The sequence below is a fragment of the Salvia miltiorrhiza genome, chromosome 3 (assembly GCF_028751815.1).
Source record: "Salvia miltiorrhiza cultivar Shanhuang (shh) chromosome 3, IMPLAD_Smil_shh, whole genome shotgun sequence".
Taxonomy (NCBI): domain Eukaryota; kingdom Viridiplantae; phylum Streptophyta; class Magnoliopsida; order Lamiales; family Lamiaceae; genus Salvia; species Salvia miltiorrhiza.
In genome coordinates, this window is record NC_080389.1 from 26,898,959 (window position 1) to 26,922,527 (window position 23,569).

The window sequence follows — 23,569 nt, forward strand, 5'->3', positions numbered from 1 at the left end:
TTCAGAGAAATTCTAGTATAGTAAAAATAAAATCTAAGGGTTTTGGTATCATCAAAACTAGGGTAAAGGACATTTCTTCTTATTTCCCAACAAGGTTTCAGGCGGTGGCTCTAATCCGATTTGGGGCGACCGATATGGGGATAGAGCTGGTCTTCGCCGGAGTTCGAGGAGAGGGCGGCCGATTTGGGGGTAGGAAGGGAGGTTTGGCGGCGGTCGATGATTGCTCGTCTGTGGAGGGAGTGGCGCCGCCGCTGTTTGTGTGTGTGCGTTTTGAATCCAGGGAAAACGAAGGGAGAGTGGAGAGGCGAGAGATGAGGGAGGAAAGAGAGAACGAAGGGAGAGGAGGAGACGCCGCTCCGGCGCCGGCACCGCCGTTGAGCCGGCAGCAACAGGACCGCCGAGAGAGAGGGGGTGGACGACGGCGACATGAGCGTATGCTATGAGTGTGGGTGTGTTTATGTGAGGTGTGTGTTGTGGTTATGCCACATAGATTTAAAATAAAAATTAATATATCACCTAAGTTTAAAATAAAAACTAATATGCCACATAGATTTTTATTTTTAATAAATTCAAATTATGTTAAAATTAAGATTAAATTTAAAATTGATGTATTTTTTGGCCAAATTTTAAGGTCATGTTATAAATAAAAAAATTGACAAATTTCAAGTATTTTATGACAATAACCCCTATTTAAATTGATATCTTTATGTATTTATTAATATTTTAAAATTGTGTAATAAGTCTTTTGGATCTAGATAAGGTATGTGATTGTTGTTTTATAAGGATTTGAATTTTTATGGTTCTAATTAATACTAACTGATTTTTAAGTATTACTACTATTTTTAAAAAGAGGTTGTAACTAAATATAAGAATAATTTTTTGGTTTATTATAAAACTTATTCGATTGTCCATCTTTATATATATTATTCATATTTTTTCAGATTTATTATTTTAGTAAGGAAATAAATAAAACCCGTTTGAGGGACTTATTTGAGGGACGTCCCAAAAGGAAAAAGAGAAACTTATTTCAGGGACGGAGGGAGTACTATGTGTTATGAAATGTATTTATTTTTCATAAATTTTTTAAAGTTAATATATAAAAACGTTTGCTAGCAGGTAGCATCAATACGTCGTCGTGACCTCCCAACTCCCAAATTATTTGTTTCTCCAACAGCACAGGGCAAAACCAGTAAAACGAATTTCTCCTCCGCCGCCGCCACCCCGCTACCGCTCAGGCCTCAGCCGCCGTCACTAACAAGTCCTAGCATTAAAACCTGCTGTCTCGCTCGAAGACCTTTTCGAGTCACCGGCGGCTTGGAGAAAAGAACATCCCTGTTAGTTACTGATTATCTTGCCCTTTTCTCGCGTACTAATTAGTCATGGGTTCAGTGAAGAGAAGGCCTTTGGAGGAGGCGACGGAGGGCTGCGAGACTCCGCCGCTGAAGCAGCGGAGAGAAAATGGGAACGGTGATGAGAATGGGTTGACAGATGAAGCGGTAACTTGCCTTCACGAAGTATCGTATCCGGAGGGCTACGCGCCGTCCACTTCGAGTAATCAGCAATATGAAGCAAAGCCAGCCAAGGAATTCCCCTTTTCTCTCGATCCCTTCCAGCTGGAAGCTATTAAGTGCCTCGACAATGGCGAATCTGTCATGGTATGTATGTTTTGTTAAATACTGCTGGTGTATTATGGTGATTGGCAGTTTATGATTCATTGTTTTCTGTTTATGGAAGGAGCAGCAGATATGAACTCAAGCAATTGATAGAAGTAGTTTTTTTTGTATTATACTTGATGAGGAATGTTATGCTACATACTTACGTGAGCATCATTCTTGAGCACCGCTCTGGTTTGATTCACGTTAGCATAATCTTTTTTGTTTTATACATTTATTTTGTTCTAATACTTCAAAAGTTGTCTTTGACACCATTAATGTTATAAATTACGTTAAAAAAAACAAAGCTCATTTTGTTCTTTTATTCCTTTATTTAAAGTTATAGGAAAAATGAACAAATCGAGCTTTGATGTTTATGTAATTTGTAAAATTAATGACATCAATAACAATTTTTGAGGAATTAGAATCAGAATAAATATATAACAAAAAAATAATGCTAATGTGCTCACAAATTGTCCTCGCATAAGGTATGTAACATAACATTCCTCTATACTTGATATGAAATCAATATCATTTGAAAGTTTTGCTTGAACAAAACAAGTGTTGATTACTCAGTTTATATCTATCTTAGAGAAAACTGTGTGCATTCTTGTGTGAGAGGTCAGGTTTTGATGGGCACAGAATTTGGTTATGAAATGTTTGTAGGTCTCTGCGCATACATCTGCAGGTAAGACAGTTGTGGCCTTGTATGCCATCGCGATGTCGCTGCGCAACAAGCAACGCGTGATATATACATCTCCAATCAAAGCTCTTAGCAACCAGAAATATAGAGAGTTCAAAGAAGAGTTTTCGGACGTTGGGTTGATGACAGGTGATGTCACTATTGATCCCAATGCGTCTTGCTTGGTAAGTTTGCTTATAATTACATATGCAGATATGCTTAATTGTCGATGTGTTCTTTGTTGTAGTTTACATAGATTGATTAATGTTGTTTCAGGTTATGACCACTGAGATCTGGCGAAGCATGCAATACAAAGGATCAGAAATTACTAGGGAAGTGGCGTGGATTATTTTTGATGAAGTGCATTACATGAGAGACAGAGAGAGAGGTGTTGTATGGGAAGAGAGTATTGTTATGGCCCCAAGGAACTCCCGATTTGTGTTTCTCTCGGCTACAGTGCCTAATGCAAAGGAGTTTGCTGATTGGGTTGCAAAGGTACTTGACTTGTTTCACCATTTTGCTTAATTTTTAATCAGTGCTGTTTAAAATGCTTATGCATTCTAATTCCAGGTTAATGTTTAGGCTTATCATGTTCATGTTGTTTGGTGCTTTGTGTCGACCTGTTAAATATAATAAAACAATAACCTGCTAACTACTCAATAACCTGGTAGTGCATGATTGCTAACAATCCCATAATTTTGATAGCAATTTGTTAGCTTGGTTTAAACAAGCCTCAGGCGCACCGAGGCGCAAATTGCCCCGGGGCCTAGGTGCAAGGCTTTAAGCTCAGGCGCGGGCTTTTCGTAGGCAAGGCGCACCTAAAATATAAAAGTTCTAATATATTTATCTATAATAAGTATATTTTTTAGTTAAAACACATACTTAAAACACAAATACTTAAAACATACAAATACTTAATTTAAAACAATAAATAACACCATATAAAATAAAAATATATACTCCCTCCGTCCCAACGAAAGCGGTGCGCTTCTTTTCAGCACGGAATTTAAAGTGAATAAGATTGTAGTGTAAAAGTGTGTAAAGGTGTGTGGGACCATTGTTTGTAGTGTAAAATTATTAACAAAAAAGGAAATGCACCACTTTCGTTGGGTTGGCTCAAAAAGGAATACGCACCGCTTTCGTTGGGACGGAGGGAGTATAAATTATGGGTGTATAAGTATTAAAATAATTAAACTAACTGTTAAAATCCAAAAAAACTAAAAAGTTGTGTGTTACAATTATGGGTATTAATATATTTATACCTCCATACATTACTTAGAGGCGAATACTTTGTATAAAAGTTGCGGCTGAATGGCCCCTTCTAATAAAAAAATAATTTAATATACACAAAATAATATACTTGGCTGTTCTTTAACTGCCTCGTGCAAGAAACCGACTAACATAGCCTTTTAATTTGAGCTTGAGGCGGTGCCGCCTGAAAAAACAATTCCAAACCCTAAAATACTGAAGGCGTGCCGCGTGCGGCTGGAGGCTTTTGCGCCTAGGCGCGCCTCCCGTAGGTGAGTGCACCTCGCCTGAAAAAACACCCTTCTCTGTGCCTCGACTAAAGCTCGCGCCTAGGCGCGCTTTTTTAAACCAAGTTTGTTAGTGACTCGATAATATGTCAATTTAAATAATACTTATAAAGTTATATGCATATATACTATTAAGAAATTTTTTAAATTTAATGCAAAAATGCTTGTAGTCGTGTCATTATTGTGCGTGTTGTCTTAACACGAAAAGTTTTGTGTTCACTTGAGGGCAGATGTATATTGTTTCATGTTCATGTCGGGGCTTATCGTGATACAGTTTCACCGCTTAGGGTTAACCAGCATCGCAGGAAGTGAGAGGTGGCTGGGGTAGCTCGGTTATTTAAATAGTCTTATTCCCTTAATTATTTTTCTGTAATGGATGTTTCTATCATGAATTGTGTTTTGGAACCTTTGGACGGGCTGATATCAGAGTGCTAGGGTATCAGTATGTTATTAAAGGAGTTGGGTAGGTTTAGATATTCTCTTATTGAGTTTCCGGCAAGTAAATGTGGGCAGATAATAGTGATTCATTCAATTTTTCCTCGTATTTTGTGCTGTTTACTCTATTGTCTGCTTGTGCCATTAAGTCTTTCATATCGTCTCAACATGACACACGACATGATTGCACAAATCCCTAGCCCTACTCAAAACTATAATGCCCCGTTTGATAGGGCATATTATGCTTGTTATGTTATATTTCTAGCTATTTCCGCCTGTTTGATAGGCGTGTTACATATTAGCCTAGGCCCGCATAAAAGTCAGTCCCGCATCTGTTCTACTTAGAAATTGTAACCACTACCCACCCCCAGTTACATTATACCGCCTTCTACAGTACTTGCTATTACATTTTCCACTTTACAATTTTGTCCCTTCAATTCACTTCAAAATCGAAAAAATTGAGGTGGATTTGCTTCACATCGGAGTTGCAGTGGATTTGCTTCTCTTGAAAACAATGCTGCCGGAATCCGAGCTCCCCACCGCCAGTCCTCCATCATTCTTCTTCTTCTTCTTCTTCTGCGTCAAAACAAAGGGCAATTTTTTTTTTCTTTCTTTCTTTTTTGAAGTTTTTACAGCAGAAATTTGTAGCCCGGATGAAAAAATTCAATCTTGCAACGTGGGGTGTTGTTGATTTTTCTATCGGATGTTGCATAGGATTCTTGAAACTTTGTTACCAAAAGAGAAGAAATATCGAATCTTGCTATCTGAGATGTTGATCTTTGGGCTTGAAAGTTACTCAGAGCTCTCGGAAACTACAGAAATGGATGGGGAGAGAGAGAGAGAGAGAGAGGGGTCAAAGGAGGTGAGGTGTAGAGAGAGAACTGAAATGAATGGCATTGAAGTAAGTGGGGGATGGATTTATCGAGGAAAAAAAAAGTGGAGGATGAAGAGTGAAGGACAATTGAGACATTTTTTGAGTAAGTGGAGGGTAATAACGTAATTTTAGAATTTATTCAACATCTTAAACTACCATATCAAACAATTGTAAATCATATAGCTATATTAGTCTACACCATCAAGCAACCATAAAACTACAGTACTACACCATCAAACAACCATAAAATATTAACAATCTCACCTAATCTATACTATTTATCTAGATTTTATTTATCATCCCTTATCTCAAGTTGTGTATCAAACACACCCTAAGAAAACTATGAGTGCTTTTAATGCTTATCTATTATATTTGCATGACTGTGGAAGGTTCTTAATTTGTGATCCTGTGAGACTTCTGCATATGATAGAGATAGTTAAAGACCTGTTTCAACTCTTTGATTTTACAGTAAAGAAATGACTTTCCACTTTTAACTCTCTTGAATCTCTTTTGATGCAAGTTTTTTCTCTCTTGCATTGGTACGCTAATATTATTATTTGTAATGCAGGTGCATCAGCAACCATGTCATATTGTTTATACAGATTATCGGCCAACTCCCCTTCAGCATTACGTCTTCCCTTGTGGAGGTGATGGTCTTTATTTAGTGGTTGATGAAAAAGGTAAGTTTCGTGAGGACAGCTTTCAGAAGGCTCTAAATGCTCTGATTCCGACCAGTGAAGACAGAAAGAAAGAGAATGGAAAAGGGTCGAAAGGTTTAGTTGCAGGTAAAGCTGGTGAAGATAGTGATATATTTAAGATGGTGAAAATGATCATTTTGCGCCAGTATGATCCTGTCATATGTTTCAGTTTTAGCAAAAGAGAATGTGAATTTCTTGCTATGCAGGTACTATTCTTTCTTTACAGTTTACATTCTTTTGAGGCAGAATAAGAAAGATTAGTACCTATTAAGAGCGATCGATCACCTTCATAATTTCATGAATTGCATATTTCTCTTAGGGTGCGTTTACTTTGATGGAAAAGGAGAGAAAAAGTATATTTTCATCCATTTTCCACCATTTCACATGTTTACTATGATGAAAAATTTTCTCCGGCCAGGGTGGAATATTTTTTCGGGTAGCCCCTTTTCACTCATTTTCTCTCCAATGTTGGATAATATTATCCTAACGTAGGGGTGTGAAAATATTTTCCAACATTTTCTCATCTTTTCATCTCCAGTAAACATATGATAAAAAAAATAAGAAAAGGATAATATTTTCTCACCTTTTCATATCCATCCTTTTCCAATGAAAATTTTACAACCAATGTAAACGCACCCTTAAAAGCAATTGTAAGTTCATATCAACAGAAATAGCTGAAGCCTGCAAATCCTGACAGACTTAGATTCAGCCTAAACTTTGGTACCCTTGCGGTTTAGAGTGCTAAGTTTATAGTAAGTCTTTATCTCATCATTTAGAAATATCATGCTAATCTTTTAGTACCGTTTTATTTTAATTATTCTCTAGCTTGTAGGCAAGTGCTGTAAAGATATTATAGTTGTTATTTGACCTTTTCTATTTAGTAGATAACATATTCTCTTTCCAACAGATGGCAAAAATGGATCTAAGTGATGAGGATGAGAAAGTAAACATTGAAACTATTTTCTGGAGTGCTATGGATTTGCTGTCTGATGATGATAAGAAGCTGCCACAGGTTAGAGTATTCCATATCACATACAATATATAAGATGCATTAGCAATTATGATGAACATACTTCTTACTATGTTCTTGTGCATGTCTTCGTATGTTGACCAATCCTAGGTTTCAAATATGCTGCCCTTGTTGAAACGAGGGATAGGTGTACATCACTCTGGTTTACTTCCCATACTAAAGGAAGTCATTGAAATCTTGTTCCAGGAAGGATTTATCAAGGTCAGTAACTCAGTAGTAGGAGTTGATGAAACCTCACATTACTCCATTTGTGTTGCTTCACTGCTTTGCTCGCGTATAGTGCTTGAGCCTGCCCCTAATATTTGCTCAAGTTTGTACTGTCTTGTCTGGAAGTTGAAAACGCAAGCTTTAGCTCATAACTTATTTAATGTACAATTTTATTGTGGTGCAGTGACCTACCTTCTATATATTGTATCCTTCCTGTAATCTATATAGTTTTCCTCTGATTTGATGCAAAAAATTCTATATGGGGTCATAGGTATGTTATAAAAGTGCATGTTTTCTAGTTATGGCTAAGAGGTATTTTCTAATGGTGAAGGCACCTTCATCCTGCCCTTTTACCGTGCCCTTTCCTCTTCCCCTTATTGTGTGTATTGCAGCAATAATTTAAACTGGAGCAGCATGTTCTTTTGCTCTCATGCATCTGTTCTGATTAGGCTTTGTTTTGTACCTTTTGTCTTTAGTGCTTGTTTGCCACAGAGACCTTCAGCATTGGGCTAAACATGCCTGCAAAAACTGTTGTCTTCACTAATGTTCGGAAATTTGATGGGGATAAGTTTAGATGGATATCTAGTGGGGAGTACATACAAATGAGTGGGCGAGCTGGTCGCCGAGGAATTGATGATCGGGGGATTTGCATCCTTATGGTTGATGAGAAGCTAGAGCCTTCAACAGTGAAATTTATGTTGAAAGGAAGTGCAGATTCTTTGAACAGGTGATTTGCCAGAATTGTTACTCAGTGACGTGGTTATGTGGCTTAATAAATTGAACACGGATGTATACCTAGACTGACCTTTTCTCCTGTTCAATTTGAACATCTTAGCTGCATCCTTTAAGGTGCCTATCCACACATTAATAAATATGAATCCATGTTCTAAATGTGGATTTAGACACTGCTGTAAATTAATGGCTAAAGCACATTTTTCTTTTGTATAGATGGATAAAAATTTGACTCATTTTTACATTATAGTTATTGCTCCGACAAATAGTCAGATTGCTTTGAACTTGAGTATGGTTTTACATTGTGTGATTGCATTGAACTATTTGTTAATGATGAAGATACAGTGTATTCACATGCTTTGAAAATTCTGAATCTGGATACTGTCTTTCACATTAGTCATAAAACACACTTTAGATTGCTTTTGGAATCAGTATTAGTTTCTTGGGTATTCAACACTGCAAATTATTGTTATGGATAAATACTTATAGATCTAATTGCATATATTTGATGGTTTGCTTCTCTTAATATCCAGTGCGTTTCACTTGAGCTACAATATGCTTTTAAACCAAATACGAGCTGCAGATGGGGATCCTGAGAATTTGCTTCGTAATTCATTCTATCAGTTTCAGGCAGATCGTGCCATTCCTGATCTTGAGGTCAGTTGGTGTATATGCTTTTTTGAATTAATGGTCTCATATATATATGATATCAAATTCTAAGCATGTGACTTTATCCTTGCAGAAACAAGCAAAAATCCTTGAAGCAGAGCGGGATTCTATTATAATTGAAGAAGAAGATAGCTTGGAAAATTACTACTCTCTTCTAAAACAATACAAAACTCTGAAAAAGGAAATCCGTGATATAGTTTTTTCTCCAAAAAATTGTTTGCCTTTTCTGCAGCCTGGAAGACTTGTTTCTATACAATGCACAAAGATTGATGAGGACTCCCCGTCATTCTCTACACAGGATGAGGTCACATGGGGAGTCATAATAAATTTTGAGAGGGTAAAAGTAGCCTCTGAAGGTGAGATTGGTTTAAGTTATTTGCTTTCTTTATGGTTGAATTCATTCACTAGCCTTAATCTTTTGACTCAGATGATTCAAACAAGAAGCCTGAAGATGTAAGCTATACAGTGGATATTCTCACGAGGTGCAGAGTGCATAAGGATGAAATTTCTAAAAAAACAATTAGAGTCGTTCCCTTAAAGGAGTCTGGAGAGCCGGCTGTCGTTTCAATCCCTATTTCACAGGCAAAACTTTCTATTCCATGACTCTCAGATATCTCGTAGTGGAATTTGTTTTTCACATTATGTGATGTGCTTTTTTGGGCATTTACTTTCTACCTGATGATGCCGAAACAGAGGTTGGTTCTACAGTGGATCTGAGGAAAGATGACTGAAGAATAATAAATTGTTTAGTGGCCTTAATTTTGAAACTTGGAAGCTTACTTGTTCTGTCCTTGGTAGGAAATTATTTATATAATCCAGAGCACTCCAATATGCAGATTGAACTTTGAAGATGTTCGTAGTATATGCTGTTATAGAATAAAATATAATATAATTTTTTTTCATTTTGTTGTAGTTATTATTGTTGTTGTTTTTGCATGTAATTTGCAGTTATCCTTGTGATGACATTTTCTATGATGTGTTTTCAGCAGATTGATAGCTTAAGTAGTGTCCGGCTAATAATACCAAAAGATCTTCTTCCACTAGAAGCTCGAGAAAATACTTTGAAGAAAGTGTCCGAAGTTCTGGTTAGATTTGCAAAAGAAGGTGTACCTATTCTAGATCCTGAGGATGACATGAAGGCAAGTCAGAAATTCAGTTTTCCATTATGGGTCTGATACTCAAGTATCTTGTAAGTTTTTAATTTAATGGTCTAAAAACTCCAGGTTCAAAGCAGCTCTTACAGGAAGGCGACACGAAGGATAGAAGCACTTGAGAATCTTTTTGAGAAGCACGAAGTTGCTAAATCTCCTCTGATTGAGCAGAAGCTCAAAGTCCTGCACATGAAGAAGGAACTTACAGCAAAAATTAGATCTCTTAAGAAAGCAATGAAGTCTTCGTCAGTGTTGGCATTCAAAGATGAATTAAAAGCAAGGAAAAGAACTCTTAGGAGACTGGCGTAAGATTACTTCTTTTATAGTCAAAGATGTCTTAACATCCATGTTTCTTCTTTTTTTTCCTAAAAAACTGCTATTTTCACCTTTATTGAAGGTTATAGTGCCTAAGTAACTGTTCACTAAGTAAAAGTATGTTAGTTAATTAGAACCAATCCATTCTAATTTTGCAGTGCATAAATGCATGAAGTTATGTCATGCCTAAAAACCCTTTGTTCAAGAACTTTTATATGCTAAGGCTACTCTAGATTATTTATTAGTGATAAGTTCTTCATCTACTGCTATTGCTGTAATTTAATAATTATCAGTCTTAATTCTGAAGATCTTTGAAATATACAGATATATTACAAGCGATGATGTTGTTGAGCTAAAGGGGAAAGTTGCTTGCGAAATCAGCAGTGCGGAAGAGTTGACATTGACGGAACTCATGTTCAATGGGGTTCTAAAGGATGTAAGGGTGGAGGAGATGGTATCTCTTCTGTCATGTTTTGTTTGGCAAGAAAAACTGAAGGAAGCTCAAAAGCCACGGGATGAGCTTGAGTTACTTTTTACACAATTACAGGAGACAGCACGTAAGGTGGCTAAGGTTCAGCTTGAGTGCAAGGTACCTGTTCGCTTTAATAAACTCTTTCTTCATAGATTGTTTAGAATTGTTCTTAAAAAAGATGGAAACTATAATCAACGTTTTATAAGGCGTTTTCAGCCTCGGGGCGTTTTCCAATGGCCCCGTGAGGCGTAAGCCTGAGGTGTAAATCACAAAAACACATGAAAATCATGGCAAGTATAATTGTAAAACACATAAAACATACTTCATCCTGGAAAAATAGTCCTAGGGCTAGGAGGGATTGACATGGGTTTTAATAGAAGTTGTTGTGTATTGTGAGTGGAGAAAGGGTCCCACTTTAGGGGCAGTGGTTTAGTGAATAATGGGGATAAAGTGGTGGGCCATATGTGATAGAGTAGGTAAATAAGTTGATATAAGGGTAATATGTTATGGGGTGGTGTATAAATGGAATGAGACTATTTTTTGTGGACGTCCCAAACAGCAAATTGGGACGATTTTTCTAGGACAGAGGGAGTAGTAAATATAATAAAACACAAAAATTGTAACGTTTTGTAAGTCTTTATAATCTCTGGATTCTGGGTTCAGTTTTTTTCTATTAACAGCTTTACCTTCTGAGGGCCTACAGCAGTTTTTATGAGTGAAACAAATGGTGGAAACAGAATTTGAATTTTGTGCTTATATTCACCCTTTTCTTGAGTCATGCATACATGCATATTTTGTTATCTGCAGTAGTAAGCTTGGTGCTCTGTAATTGAGACAATCTGATTTGTGCTTGCCTATGCAACCTTAATCTATTTTGATATCTTTTTCATTTGAAATCGTGATTGTTAAAATTAACTGAGACTACTTCCAACCGTGTCATTTTCAAATTCTATTTACCCCAGGTACAGATAGATATAGAGAATTTCGTGAGTTCTTTCAGACCAGATATCATGGAGGCTGTCTATGCTTGGGCTAGAGGATCTAAATTCTACGAAATTATGGAGATGACACCTGTTTTCGAGGGCAGCTTGATCCGAGCAATCAGGAGACTGGAAGAACTCCTTCAGCAGCTCATACAAGCTGCAAAATCTATTGGTGAGACAGATCTTGAAATGAAATTCGAGGATGCTGTCACCAAGATCAAGAGAGATATTGTCTTTGCTGCATCTTTGTACTTATAGACTATACACTTCGTGTAATTATTATGCATATATGATTCAGCGGGAGAGCAATGGCTTCAGTGTTAAAGGTCATGTGTTGAAGAGAGCAAACATAGTTTTTCGGCACTGGAGTGGAATGTATATTGAGTCCTTGAATGAAGAGGAAAATGCATTTCTGATTGACAAGTCGGCGTAAGTTCCAAATTCCAGAGGGAAGGTGCTACTTTGGAGTATCCAGGAGGAAGAGAGAGACTTAAGTTGGGAAGAAACATGTTGCTATGATCATCAAGCAATTTAACTTAATCTTGTACTTGTTCAGTTTCACTTTAGGTGTATAAGTAGTTGCTTCCTGTTCCATGGATTATAAGTAGTTTTTATGCTATTTTGTTTTCCAGTTTCTTTACATCTTCAGTTTCCTGTTTCCTGTTTCTTGTTTGTAAAATGCTGTTAGAACATTAAATCAGTTACGTGAATGAGCAATTTTGATGCTGAGTTTCCCCATTGTGCTACGCATGGAGATGATGATTATCATGCATCTGGAACGATTGATTATAGGGTTAATTGCCCGTGAATCCATAATATTTTTTCGGATTTGGTTTTTGCTCCCAATTTGAAAAATCGACTTTTAAATTCATAACCTTTTGTTTTTGTCTCAAATTTATCCGGTGACTGGTTTTTCTTTATGTCGACGCTAGAAATGACACGGTGGTAGCTGAAATTGACACTTAGGTACATTTGTGACATGTGGAAAAATAAAATAAAAAATAAACATAAAAACACCCCTGCATCGTTTTCCCTTTCCCCCCACCCAAACCCTAATTTCTCTTCCCCCACCCGTCGCCGCCGCCGCCCCCTGCTGCCACCACTGCCAGCGTGACTTCTACACCCACGACAGCGCCTTCTTCATCCTCCGCCGCCACAGTTCACGGCACCGACGCCCAATCCCCTCAATCATCCTTCGCGCTCAAATTCACCCCTTCCATTTCCCGCCGCACCCCCTCAATCTCCTGTGCGGTCGACGCCGTTGCTCCTCATCTTACCACCGCCACATCGAAACACAACAAAATCAAAACACACCAAAATCAAAATCGAAACACACACTAAAATCGAGAAAAATTGAGGCGCTTATGGCCTGAATCCGGCGTCGTCTGAAATTCTGCGAGGCAATTTCTCTAAACCATGCAATTGCTCTTCTCATCGTGGTCCCTGTCTGCCTCTCTTCTCAATTTCTCTGAATCACGCATAATCGAGGCAAAAAGGAGAGGAAGGGGGTGGAAGGCGTTGAGATGGCCGTGATAAGATGGGAAGAAGGGCGGTGGTGGCGGGAGGGGGCAGGTGGGGGAGGAGAAAATAGGGTTTGGGTGTAGGGGGAAGGAGAAGGAGGGGAGTTTTTTTTTTCCACATGTCAAAAATATGTCTAGGTGTTAATTTTGGTTGCCACTGTGTCAATTCCGGCTGTCACCTTGTCATTTTCGACGCCGACGTAAGAAAAAATCAATCACGGGACAAATCTTTATATATATAAAAAGCAAAGTAAATGTAATTTTATTCAATTGCAAGGATATAATTGGAATTTATGGAAAAAGTTGTAACCACAAACTCCTAAAAATCTGCCAACAATGAGCTTGCTAAAACAACCGATGATTACCTAATAATTAAAGAAAAAAAGCTACTAATAATTATTTACGGAAAAATGGATGATTAATTACCTAATAATTATTTTTAGTAATGATATTTAAAGAAAAAAAAACTAGAATCCGTCTTTCAAATTTTTTCAATTCTTCTTTTTTCCTAATTCTAACATTGTATTCAATTATGTATTTTGTTTATTTAATTAAAAAAAACAAGAGGAAATTTATGGGCAAAATAGATTTTTTCGAGGCGTTTAATGTGTAATTTTTTCTTATTTTATCTAACTAATTTTTTTGAATCTATGTATGTTTATATTTTGTTGTTTGCTGTTATTTTATATCTATAAATATTAAATTTAAAATTTAATATTATTATATTAATAATTAGAAAGTGTTTCGTATATATTGTGTGATGTATCGTGATAATCCCCATGCATTTTTTTTAATAAAAGTAAATGACATTTTTTATAAAAATAAATGATACATTACAAATTATACTTTTAATATATGCAAATGATACTTTTAAATATAAATAAGACAAAATTCTTAAATACAAATGATTCTTTGCATGTGATATTTTTTTTAAAAAAGAAATAATATTTTATATAAAAAATAATTATTAGTAATACATTAGAAATGATAATTTTAGTGCATACATCAAACACTTTTAAAAATAAAAAATGATACTTTGTCCGATTGACCCAAACGAAAAGGGAAAAAAGGGGGAGGAAAGTGGAAGGGTCGGGCCCAGTGCGGGCGCGAGTTTGGCAAAATTAAATATAAAGCTCCAAAAAAATATATATGCAATACATGTATATTTTTAAAATTTTCACATTTTTATTGTTATTTAATAAAAGTTATATATTTGAAAATCTTTGTATACAACACATATATTATTTTTCGCACATCGCACATGAGGCGTTAACGTTTAATGTACGTTAGGGAGAGGAGTTTAATTGCACCAAAATTGGACATCAGGGGCTTGATTGATGCAATGTCGAGTATAGGGAGTTAAACGTCATAGGGGTGTCATATAAGGGGTTTAATTGCTACTTTTCCCTAAAAATTATAACACTTTCCATTTTAAGACACAATCTCGCATCTTTTATTCTTATAAATACCATTTATTTACAAAAATAGCATCCTTAATTTAATATTAACCTCTCATTTCTTATAATGGTAGGATCTTTTTTTATTATTAAAAAGTACATTATATGTGTAGCTCACGCGAGTCCATAATTATAATCACCGCGCATCACGCGGGAGATACACTAGTTTGAGATAAAAACAGAAGGTTGTGAATTTAGAAGTCGATTTTTTAAATTGAGAGTAAAAACCAATTCCGGGAAAACGTTATGGATTTACATGCAATTAACCCTTGATTATATAAATTAGAGTAATTGTGTTTAAATATACATGTTTTCATCAAATTTTGGTTTTGTATATGAATGAAATATTGTCTTCAAATATGAGAATTTTCAATTGTTTACTTTTTTACACGGTTATTAATTGCTTTTAAATTAATGATGAGATGAACGCATGATATGTCTACATGGCTTAATTAGACTATGTGACAGCCCGAAGCAATTTTTTTTATTCAAAATCATTTATTTTAAAGTGTTTTAAATTTCAGTTTTTGTGAAACATTTAAATGGTGAAATTATTTGAAATTTTATTATATGTCAAGTTTATGAATTTGTTTAGTCGTATCCCTAGTTAAATATATGATTTTGAATTATAAATTATACTCCCTCCGTCCCTGAAATAAGTTCATCTTTTTCCATTTTGGGACGTCCCCCAAATAAGTTCCTCTTTCTATTTTTGGACAACTACCCCACCACTAATAATACTTTATTTATTCTTACTTTTCACTTTTTCACCACTCCCAATACTAATTATAACATTTTTTCACATTTTCACTACTCCCAATACTAATTATAACATATTTTTCTCCACTATCAATACACTTTACCATTTTCCTTAAAACCCGTGCCGTCCCCAAAGAGGAACTTATTTTGGGGACGGAGGGAGTACCTTTTAGAAATAAATAAAATTATATTCAGATTTTTAATACAAGTGTAGACCTAAACAAAATTGTTTATTTGAGTCTATTTATGTTGGACGTTATATAAATTTTTAGGCTAATATTTAATATAGATTTCTTTAAAGTGTTAATAGGCAAAACTGCCCACATTCTTGAGTTTGATAGTAAAAATGTCCTAAGTTATCAAACAAAACATTCTATGCCTAAGTTAAGTGAACCACCGAAAATGCCCTTTGATTGTGATGGGTATGCATTGTTTTCCACAAAAAGTCTTACACATCTATCACAAAATCTTACACATCTATGACAAAAGTTGTTAAAGCGTAATAAAAACATCAATGTCATCAATTTAAAGACTGATTTCGGTCAAATAAGTATTGGAAAAAGTGAAAGATGGTGTACAAAATACATTATTAATTTATTTTTGAATTAAATCAAAGTTTTTAGAATTAAATTGTAGGCTAATTAATCAATGGAATATAAATACTAAAAATTAACACAATCGAGATTGACACTCAAAACACACAACAGAAAAAAAAAATGTGTCCGACAGGAAAAAACCAGTGTCCGGCCGTGACAACCTTGTGTCTGGCCAGCCAGTTGGACAGATTTTTTTTTTAATAATTGATTATAAACGACAAATATGATGTGAAATAGCCTTGTCAGTAAAGTATTCACGTCAAATGCTCTAATTTCATTGAAATTCACGTGAAATGAAGGAATCTTTATTTATATATGAGATCACGACGGGCACACTCCATTGCAAATTGAAAAAATACTCAAACTCAATAGAAATTATAATATTTTCCAAGTGGTGAAGCTATTATTTGTGAATTCTCGCATCCCAAATTTAAAGGTATGTCATTTTACGTTTAAAATGTAATTTAAAAAGTGTTAAGTTTGTTATTGTTTATTTTCAATGTTTTGTTTGATCCTATGATGTTTATGTGAATTATTAGCATATTATGGCATACTTTATGATTTAAAGCTATGTTTCAAGGAATATATGTGAATTAGAGCACATTCTAGCATGTTTTAAATTATTAATTAGTAATTATTACTTACATTTTAGTAATATACACATATTTCTTCATAATTCATGTTAAAATGCTCGAAAACCATCTGTCCGCCCAGACAAGTGTCCCTGAAAACGTGTCCGGCCGTGTGTCATTATAGATTATGTAATACACGACCGAACGCATTTTCTCAGAAACGTTCCCGGGCGGACAGATGTTTTTCAAGCATTTTAACATGTTATATGTTGTATTTTTACAGTTCATTCCCTTTGTATCATATATTTATTTATTTAATTATTATTTTTTCTGTAGATGAATGAATATGGGAGATACTTTACGGTTAATTATGGAGGTGCCTTCAATGGTTATGAGTACATCGGCGGCTCTTCTAAGGGTTTGCATATTTTCGGAGACACCATGGCTACTACGATGTACATGATAAATCACCTGATGACGGTGATCTAGGGCGCGTAAAGCAATGCAATGCCCAGGCAAAAGTCGTTGCAACATATTTAACACAGAAAATATATGACGGTTGTGAGATCTTGAAGCCGAAGGCCATCCGACTGGAGCTGCAACGTGAGTATGGTGTACGCATCAAGTACGATGTGGCATTGCGAGCTCGAAATCGAGTGATTGAGATGGTTTATGGTCGACATGATCAATCCTTCGAGATGCTGCCTAAGTATTTATACATGTTGAGACAATCCAATCCCGATTCGTTGGTGGAGTGGGAAGTTGACCCTGAATCGCTGGGATCGTCGTCGCGGGACCTGGAGCGCGGGGACCGTCTCTGTTCCTTGGAAGAGACCGTCAATGGTAATCATCAAGGGATTCTGACCCTCGAAAATATTTGCTCTTGCCCTTGTCCTTCTTGCCCATGTCCTTGCCCTTGCCTTTCAGTTTATCGTATAATTTTTTAAAGAACCCCTTGAGCCCCTTACGGATAGCGTCTTGACCCATTTACGGTCTACCTCGCCCTCGCTGGGATTGGATACTGGCCAAGATCCGCTCGACGATGAAGAAGTATGCGCCCTTGGCTGCTTTCCCGAATCAACAAAATGACGAGGCGGCTCCTAGGCTTGAGCATCCCTCACAGGGACCCGAACACTATGGCTGCTAGTCATATGAGGTTGACTAGATACCTCCTCCTCATCCCCGCGCTCCTCCACAACATGCGCCCTGGTGCGCTGTGGAAATTGGACACCCTGAGCCAATGGGTTCTCGGGGGATTTAAATCTCACCAAGAGTTCGTCCGGTGTCAGCGCTGATATCCAATAGTCACTCTCCATCTCATGTTCATCGGGGTTCAAACCCAAGACACCACCCTAGAAAGCAACATAGATAATATTTTAGAACATAAGTAAAAACCAGTAACTGTAAAAAACTAAATTTGAAATAACTGATTACCTGTCCCTCAAATAGATCTTGTAAAGCGTGAAGCTGTGGCTTACCCTTAAAAGTCCATCTCAAAAATCTAGGGTGCGCTGTCGGATCACCACTAGATGCTGCCACCATCCATCCAAAGCCCGGGACGCGCTCCAATGCCCAAACAAATAAAGCCCACGAAGGACCGTAGAAGTGATACTTCTCGCCCCTTTCTATCAAATGCCTCCAAATCATCCACCATCATCCAAACCCACGGATGTACACACATATCCGACCCAAGAATAAAGGTGTGAGCCACACACACGAGCACAACACAAAGGTACATGCTCACATCATCATCATCTACTCGACGATTCAAATCGCACACGTGTTTAATGAGCTCGGGTATGGTCATAGGTCGCCCACCGCAAAATGTTCGGTAAGCATCCACGCGTTTGCAGTCGTGCTGTAATGTCGCATCAAATGTCGTTCGACCGAAATTGAGCAGTGACTATTGCGTAGTCTCCGGGGGAAAAGCTGAATCGTGCTCCGCACAGAAATAACCACATCTCATCATTTGCTGACTCAATCTGCCTCGATATAACCTGGTGCAATGCTCTATTACTCTTCATGCCGGGTCTCCAATCAGTGAAATGAGAAAAACATGACACTCTAAACCTTCCCAGTAGCTCTTCATTGCCGACCATCAATAAAGTGCGTATCAGTTTTGGAAAAGAATTTTCCCTATAGTATGTATATCTCTGGCTAGTTAATAGTCTCGGGATGAAGATATGGGACATCCGCCTATTCATTTACAAAATAAAAATCATATTAAATTCAGTAAAATAGTAAAAATAATATAAACATAAAAATACATAAAAAAAAACATGAAAATATGCAGAAAAAATATGTGTCCGGCCGGTGAAGTGGCTGGAAACATGTGTCCGGTCGGAAACCAAAGTACCGGCCGGACACATTTTTCTGCATATTTTCATGTTTTACAGACAATTTCAAAGTTAAAAGTTAGAAAGAAAAAAAAACAAAACAAATTCTATATCAAAAATGCCTAATTCAAAACTCATGTATATCAAAATGAACTAACATCTCATATATATAATTTCATAAAGCAATACTAATTCTCGACAAATTGAACACTGTTAACTTCATATATAATTTCATACCAAGCAATATGCATAAAACAATTAAGTTTAAGATTGATCTAATAAAAGTTACATTTATTGGCATATAATCTAAGTATCTAATGCTTTACTTAGTATAAGTTTTATATTTTAATTAAACTGATTTCAAATTATGATTGATCTAATAGTTGGATATCGAGTTCGAGGGTTTTTTAGGACAGTAACTTAGATTGATTTGGAAATTAGGACAATAACTTTCGAACTTGTAAAAATAGGACACTAATTTTTTTTTAGAGTAAAACAGGACACTAATTAATAAGTGTTGCATCCGCAGGACATTTTTTAGCCAATTATCGGCTGAGAAATGTCCTATTTTTACGACGCTTATTAATTAGTGTCCTATTTTACTCTAAAAAATAATTAGTGTCCTATTTTTACAAATCCGAAAGTAATTGTCCTAATTTTCAAATCAATCTAAGTTAATGTCCTAAAACATCCCTTGACTCGTTGGATATCTTCATGACTTCTTTATGTCATCCTTTAGGACCCAAATATTGATTGTTTGTTTAAAATCAAAGTTAATATTTGAGTATATTATTTAGTTATTGATATCTTTTAATTGTTTTAAAAGTGTTTTAAAAATTTATTTCATTTAAGGATTTACTTGCCTTAAATTATTTTTAAAATATATATACACATATATAAAGGCTTTTGTATTAAATATTTATTTAAAAATTTAAAGTTAACACTTAATTAGATTAAAGTGTTACAGACGATTATATTTTACGTTCATATATATGCAAAATCAAAATTAGGCGAGGATTATTATATTTAAACACAGTTATCTTTATAAACTGATCTGATACATCTTTGAAAAGAAAAGGCAAAAAAAGAGAGAGAGAGAGAGAGAGAGAAAACGTCAAGTGGGCCGAAAAATAAGCATGATTAAAAAAAAAAAAAAAAAAAAAAAACTGATTTTGCAGTAGGTTGAGTGGAATTAAAAGTAGATGTTTTTGCAGTTGCAAAAAAAAAAAAAAAAAAAAAACTGATTTTTTAAAAATAAGTAATAGCAGTAAAACATAATCGCTAAAACTGTATTTTTATTTTCTGATTCGTCCACAAAAAATAATTATAATTTCTCTTTTTCGAGTGTTCACAAAAAATAGTTTCATTTTATTTATGAACTCTATCTCACAACATATTATCGTTAATATATTAACTTATTTACATATTCTACCACATGATAAATCCCTTTTCTTACTCACAATACAATTATTTATTATTATTATTAACACTAACGTTAAGATAAGACTCTTTCTCTACACATAATATATTGAGCCAACTTTTGAAATAGTCATATTGCACAATGAAATTCAATATTTGATCTCTCATCTAAAATACACAAATTTTGATTATTTTTTATGTTTTAGGGTTGTTTTGCCCTTAATTAAGGCGGACCGGGTTCGGGTTTGCGTACAGGTTGGGCTTCGGGATCGGATTGGGGCGTGCGGGTTATGATGGTACATTGGTACAAATGGGTAATTTCGTGTCAATTGTGTCATTCATTAGGTATACTTGACACAATTATGCACATTTATGTCAAATGTGACTGAAGATTGAATGATGATACAATTGGTAGAAAATGGGTAAATTCGTGTCAATTGTGTCATTCATTAGGTGCACTTGGCACAATTATGCTCATTTGTGCCAAGAGAAAGAGATGGTGGAGAGAAAGAGAGAGAGACAGATGGAGAATCACGTGTATTGGTTGGGCTGAGTAGAGTAAGATCTGCGGGTCAAGGGTATTTTGGACCGATTTGTAAAAAAATTGTCATAATTTGTGTTTTTCAGATGGGTGGCCGAAAATTAATATGACTATATGAGTGCATATTCTTTAATATATTTATAGTCAACTTTTGAGATAGTCATATTGAGCGATGAAAATCAATATTTGGCCTCACATCTAAAAAACACAAATTTTGACATCTTTTTACGTTTCATGACTGTTTTGCCCTTAATTAGAGCGGACCGGGTTTGGGTTTGGGTTTGCATGTGGGTTGGGCTTCAAGTTCGGGTTGGGGCGCGTGGGTTATGATGGTACAATAGGTACAAATGGATAAATTCGTGTCAATTGTGTCAATCCGTGGGGTCAATGGTATTTTTTACCGGAATTATAAAAATAGCCATAATTTATGTTTTTTAGATGGGTGGCCGAAAATTGAGTTTCATTGCTCAATATAACTATATGAGTGCATATTCTTATATATTTAATCACTTTTATTAAAATTTGTGTCACTCTTAAACTATATTTTATAAATGGGGAAAGTATTATATAGATTAACATACATGTATATAGATATGTCAATCAAATTTTGGGTCAGCCCTAATTAGGTTTGAATTATTTTTACTTCGATCGAAAAAGATTTAAATTCAAGTTTTCAGCTCTAATCATAAACTTAAACCTTCAATTTTCAAGCTAAGATCATTTGACCAAAAAGTTCATGGAAAAAAAATCATGCATAATTGTTTTTGGTAACAGTGTTTTTTTAACAAAATAATAAAGACAGACCTATTAGATACAAAAAGAGGTTTCGGCAAATAAAATTACGAACTATTTCAAATTTATAATTTTAACGTCACTTTTGAAGTGTGGTAAATTAAATACCACATTTTCAATTTTTGCAATTTCATCCCTCCAATTTTTTTCGATCGTCGAATTATCGAGTTGGAGTTTACGTGGATTAATTCGGCACATAACATTCATGTTACGACATTGTTTTCTATAAAATTTTTGAATATAGAAAATATGGTGCAAATAGATGATACAATCCTTTTATATTTTGATAAGAAGCCGATTCAGTTGTGTACATGGAAAATCAAGGTGCCAAAAATGTTGCAGATGACACGGCGTCGAAAGAGGAAGGGCAAAGGATCGAAAGGAATGAGCCGTCGATTTTCAGCTACGAGGAAGGAAGTTGTTCAAACCAAAGTAAAAGGTGTGGGGATCGAAATTCAAAAGGAAAAAAAGGGAGAGAAAAGAAAAAGAATAGAAACAGGGAGAAAGAAATGGGAACACTTCATTTCAGATTTAGAGCCAATTGATGGAAGGGGGGAGGAAGTGGCAGAGCAGGAAAGAGAGGGGGAGAACGAAGAAGGGCAGGAGACGACAATTAGGGAGCAAAGTTCAGGTCAACAGATCTGGGATTTTGGAAAGAAGATCGGGTTGTCAAGTCGAATTCCAGACGAAGATGTTGCTCGACAGATTGAGGTGCAAGGTAATTTTCTTTCTTGCGAAAATGCTGGGAGTATTTTGAGGAATGTTTAATGAATTTGTTATCTTATAACATTCGGGGCTTGGGGAGTGTTGCGAAGCAGAGAGATGTTACTGATTTGGTGAAAGGGCAGAAGATCGATTTTTGTTGCTTACAGGAGACAAAGATGGAGGTGTTTAGGGACTTGTTCTGTAAATCTTGGTGGGGGTCTAATTATACAGACATAGCGATTAGGAATTCGGAGGGAAGGGCTGGAGGAATTGTTTGCTTGTGGAATAGGGAGGTGTTTGAAGCCTCTAGTACGTGGGATTTACCGGGGGCGGTGGTGGTGAATGGTAGGTACAAGGAGGGTGATATCTTATGTTGCATTATCAATGTGTACGCACCAGTCGGCTCAGGGGAAAAGCGGATCTTGTGGGATGCCTTAAGCTCAATTGTGGAACAAAATACGGATAGGAGTGTCTGTATCTTGGGAGACTTTAACTCAGTTAGGAGGAGGGATGAACGTGTGGGCAGTGGGGAGGCGTTTGGAGTAGCTGATGCAAGAAGTTTTGAAGAATTTATCCGGGGGAACGATCTGGAGGAAATTAAAACTCAAGGTCGGAAATTTACCTGGTACAAACCAAATGGAAAGTGCAAGAGTAAGATTGATCGCTTCCTCGTTAATGAGAATTGGCTGGCTGCTTGGGAAGGGACGTCGGCACGAGGACTTCAACGTTCAATTTCGGATCATTGTCCGATTATTCTCACTACAAGATCGGAAGATTGGGGACCAAGACCTTTTCGATTCCTCAATGCATGGGTGAATCATTCGGAGTTCGAGGAGATGGTCAAGCAGGTGTGGACGGTGACTAATGTGGGGGGATGGAGTTTTTTTGTGGTTAAGGAGAAATTGAAGAAAGTTAAAGAGGCCTTGAAGGTGTGGAATCGGACTTCTTTCGGTGACATTGACTACAAAATTCAAGAACTTCAGAAGGAACTTCAAGAGAAGGATAAGGTGGACGAGCAGAGAGGTCTTGAAGAATCAGAGGTGATTAGGAGAAATGAGATTCAAGCCCTGCTCTCCCTTCAACTCAAGAATAAGCAGTTGATGCTGCAACAGAAAGCTAAACTCAAATGGCTCAAAGAAGGAGACACAAATTCGGGTTTTTTCCATAGGGCAATTCGTGGGAGACGGATTAAAAACGAGATTGGCGGAATGCTCTTTGAAAACTCGTGGATATCTAAACCGGAAGAGGTTAAAGCAAGAGTGAGAAATCATTTTGAAGCTTTTTTCAGAAGGAAAGAACGACAGATGCCTGATTTCCCCTTGGACTTCATGAGGAGGAGAATTTCAAATGAAGAGAGGCATTGGCTGATCAGGGATTTTCATCTGGACGAGATTAAAGAAGCAGTGTGGAGCTGTTGTGGAGACAAGAGTCCGGGAC

General features: G+C 36.2%; 1 protein-coding gene across 2 annotated transcripts; it reads left to right on the forward strand.

Annotated features, from left to right (window-relative positions):
• The first annotated feature begins 1,129 nt into the window (after nucleotides 1-1,129).
• LOC131013969 (DExH-box ATP-dependent RNA helicase DExH9-like) lies at nucleotides 1,130-12,164 on the forward strand. 2 transcript variants are annotated; one of them, XM_057941906.1, is made up of 14 exons: nucleotides 1,130-1,655; nucleotides 2,319-2,519; nucleotides 2,611-2,829; nucleotides 5,747-6,082; nucleotides 6,784-6,888; nucleotides 6,997-7,107; nucleotides 7,590-7,840; nucleotides 8,379-8,502; nucleotides 8,588-8,870; nucleotides 8,942-9,096; nucleotides 9,501-9,653; nucleotides 9,738-9,970; nucleotides 10,305-10,569; nucleotides 11,415-12,164. In XM_057941906.1, exons 1-14 carry the CDS (start codon nucleotides 1,380-1,382, stop codon nucleotides 11,691-11,693), a joined length of 2,991 nt encoding a protein of 996 aa, XP_057797889.1. In that variant the 5' UTR covers nucleotides 1,130-1,379; the 3' UTR covers nucleotides 11,694-12,164. The 2 variants fall into 2 exon arrangements, with proteins under 2 accessions (XP_057797889.1, XP_057797890.1); XM_057941907.1 differs by having other exon boundaries at nucleotides 1,136-1,655; nucleotides 9,504-9,653.
• The last annotated feature ends 11,405 nt before the right edge of the window (nucleotides 12,165-23,569 follow it).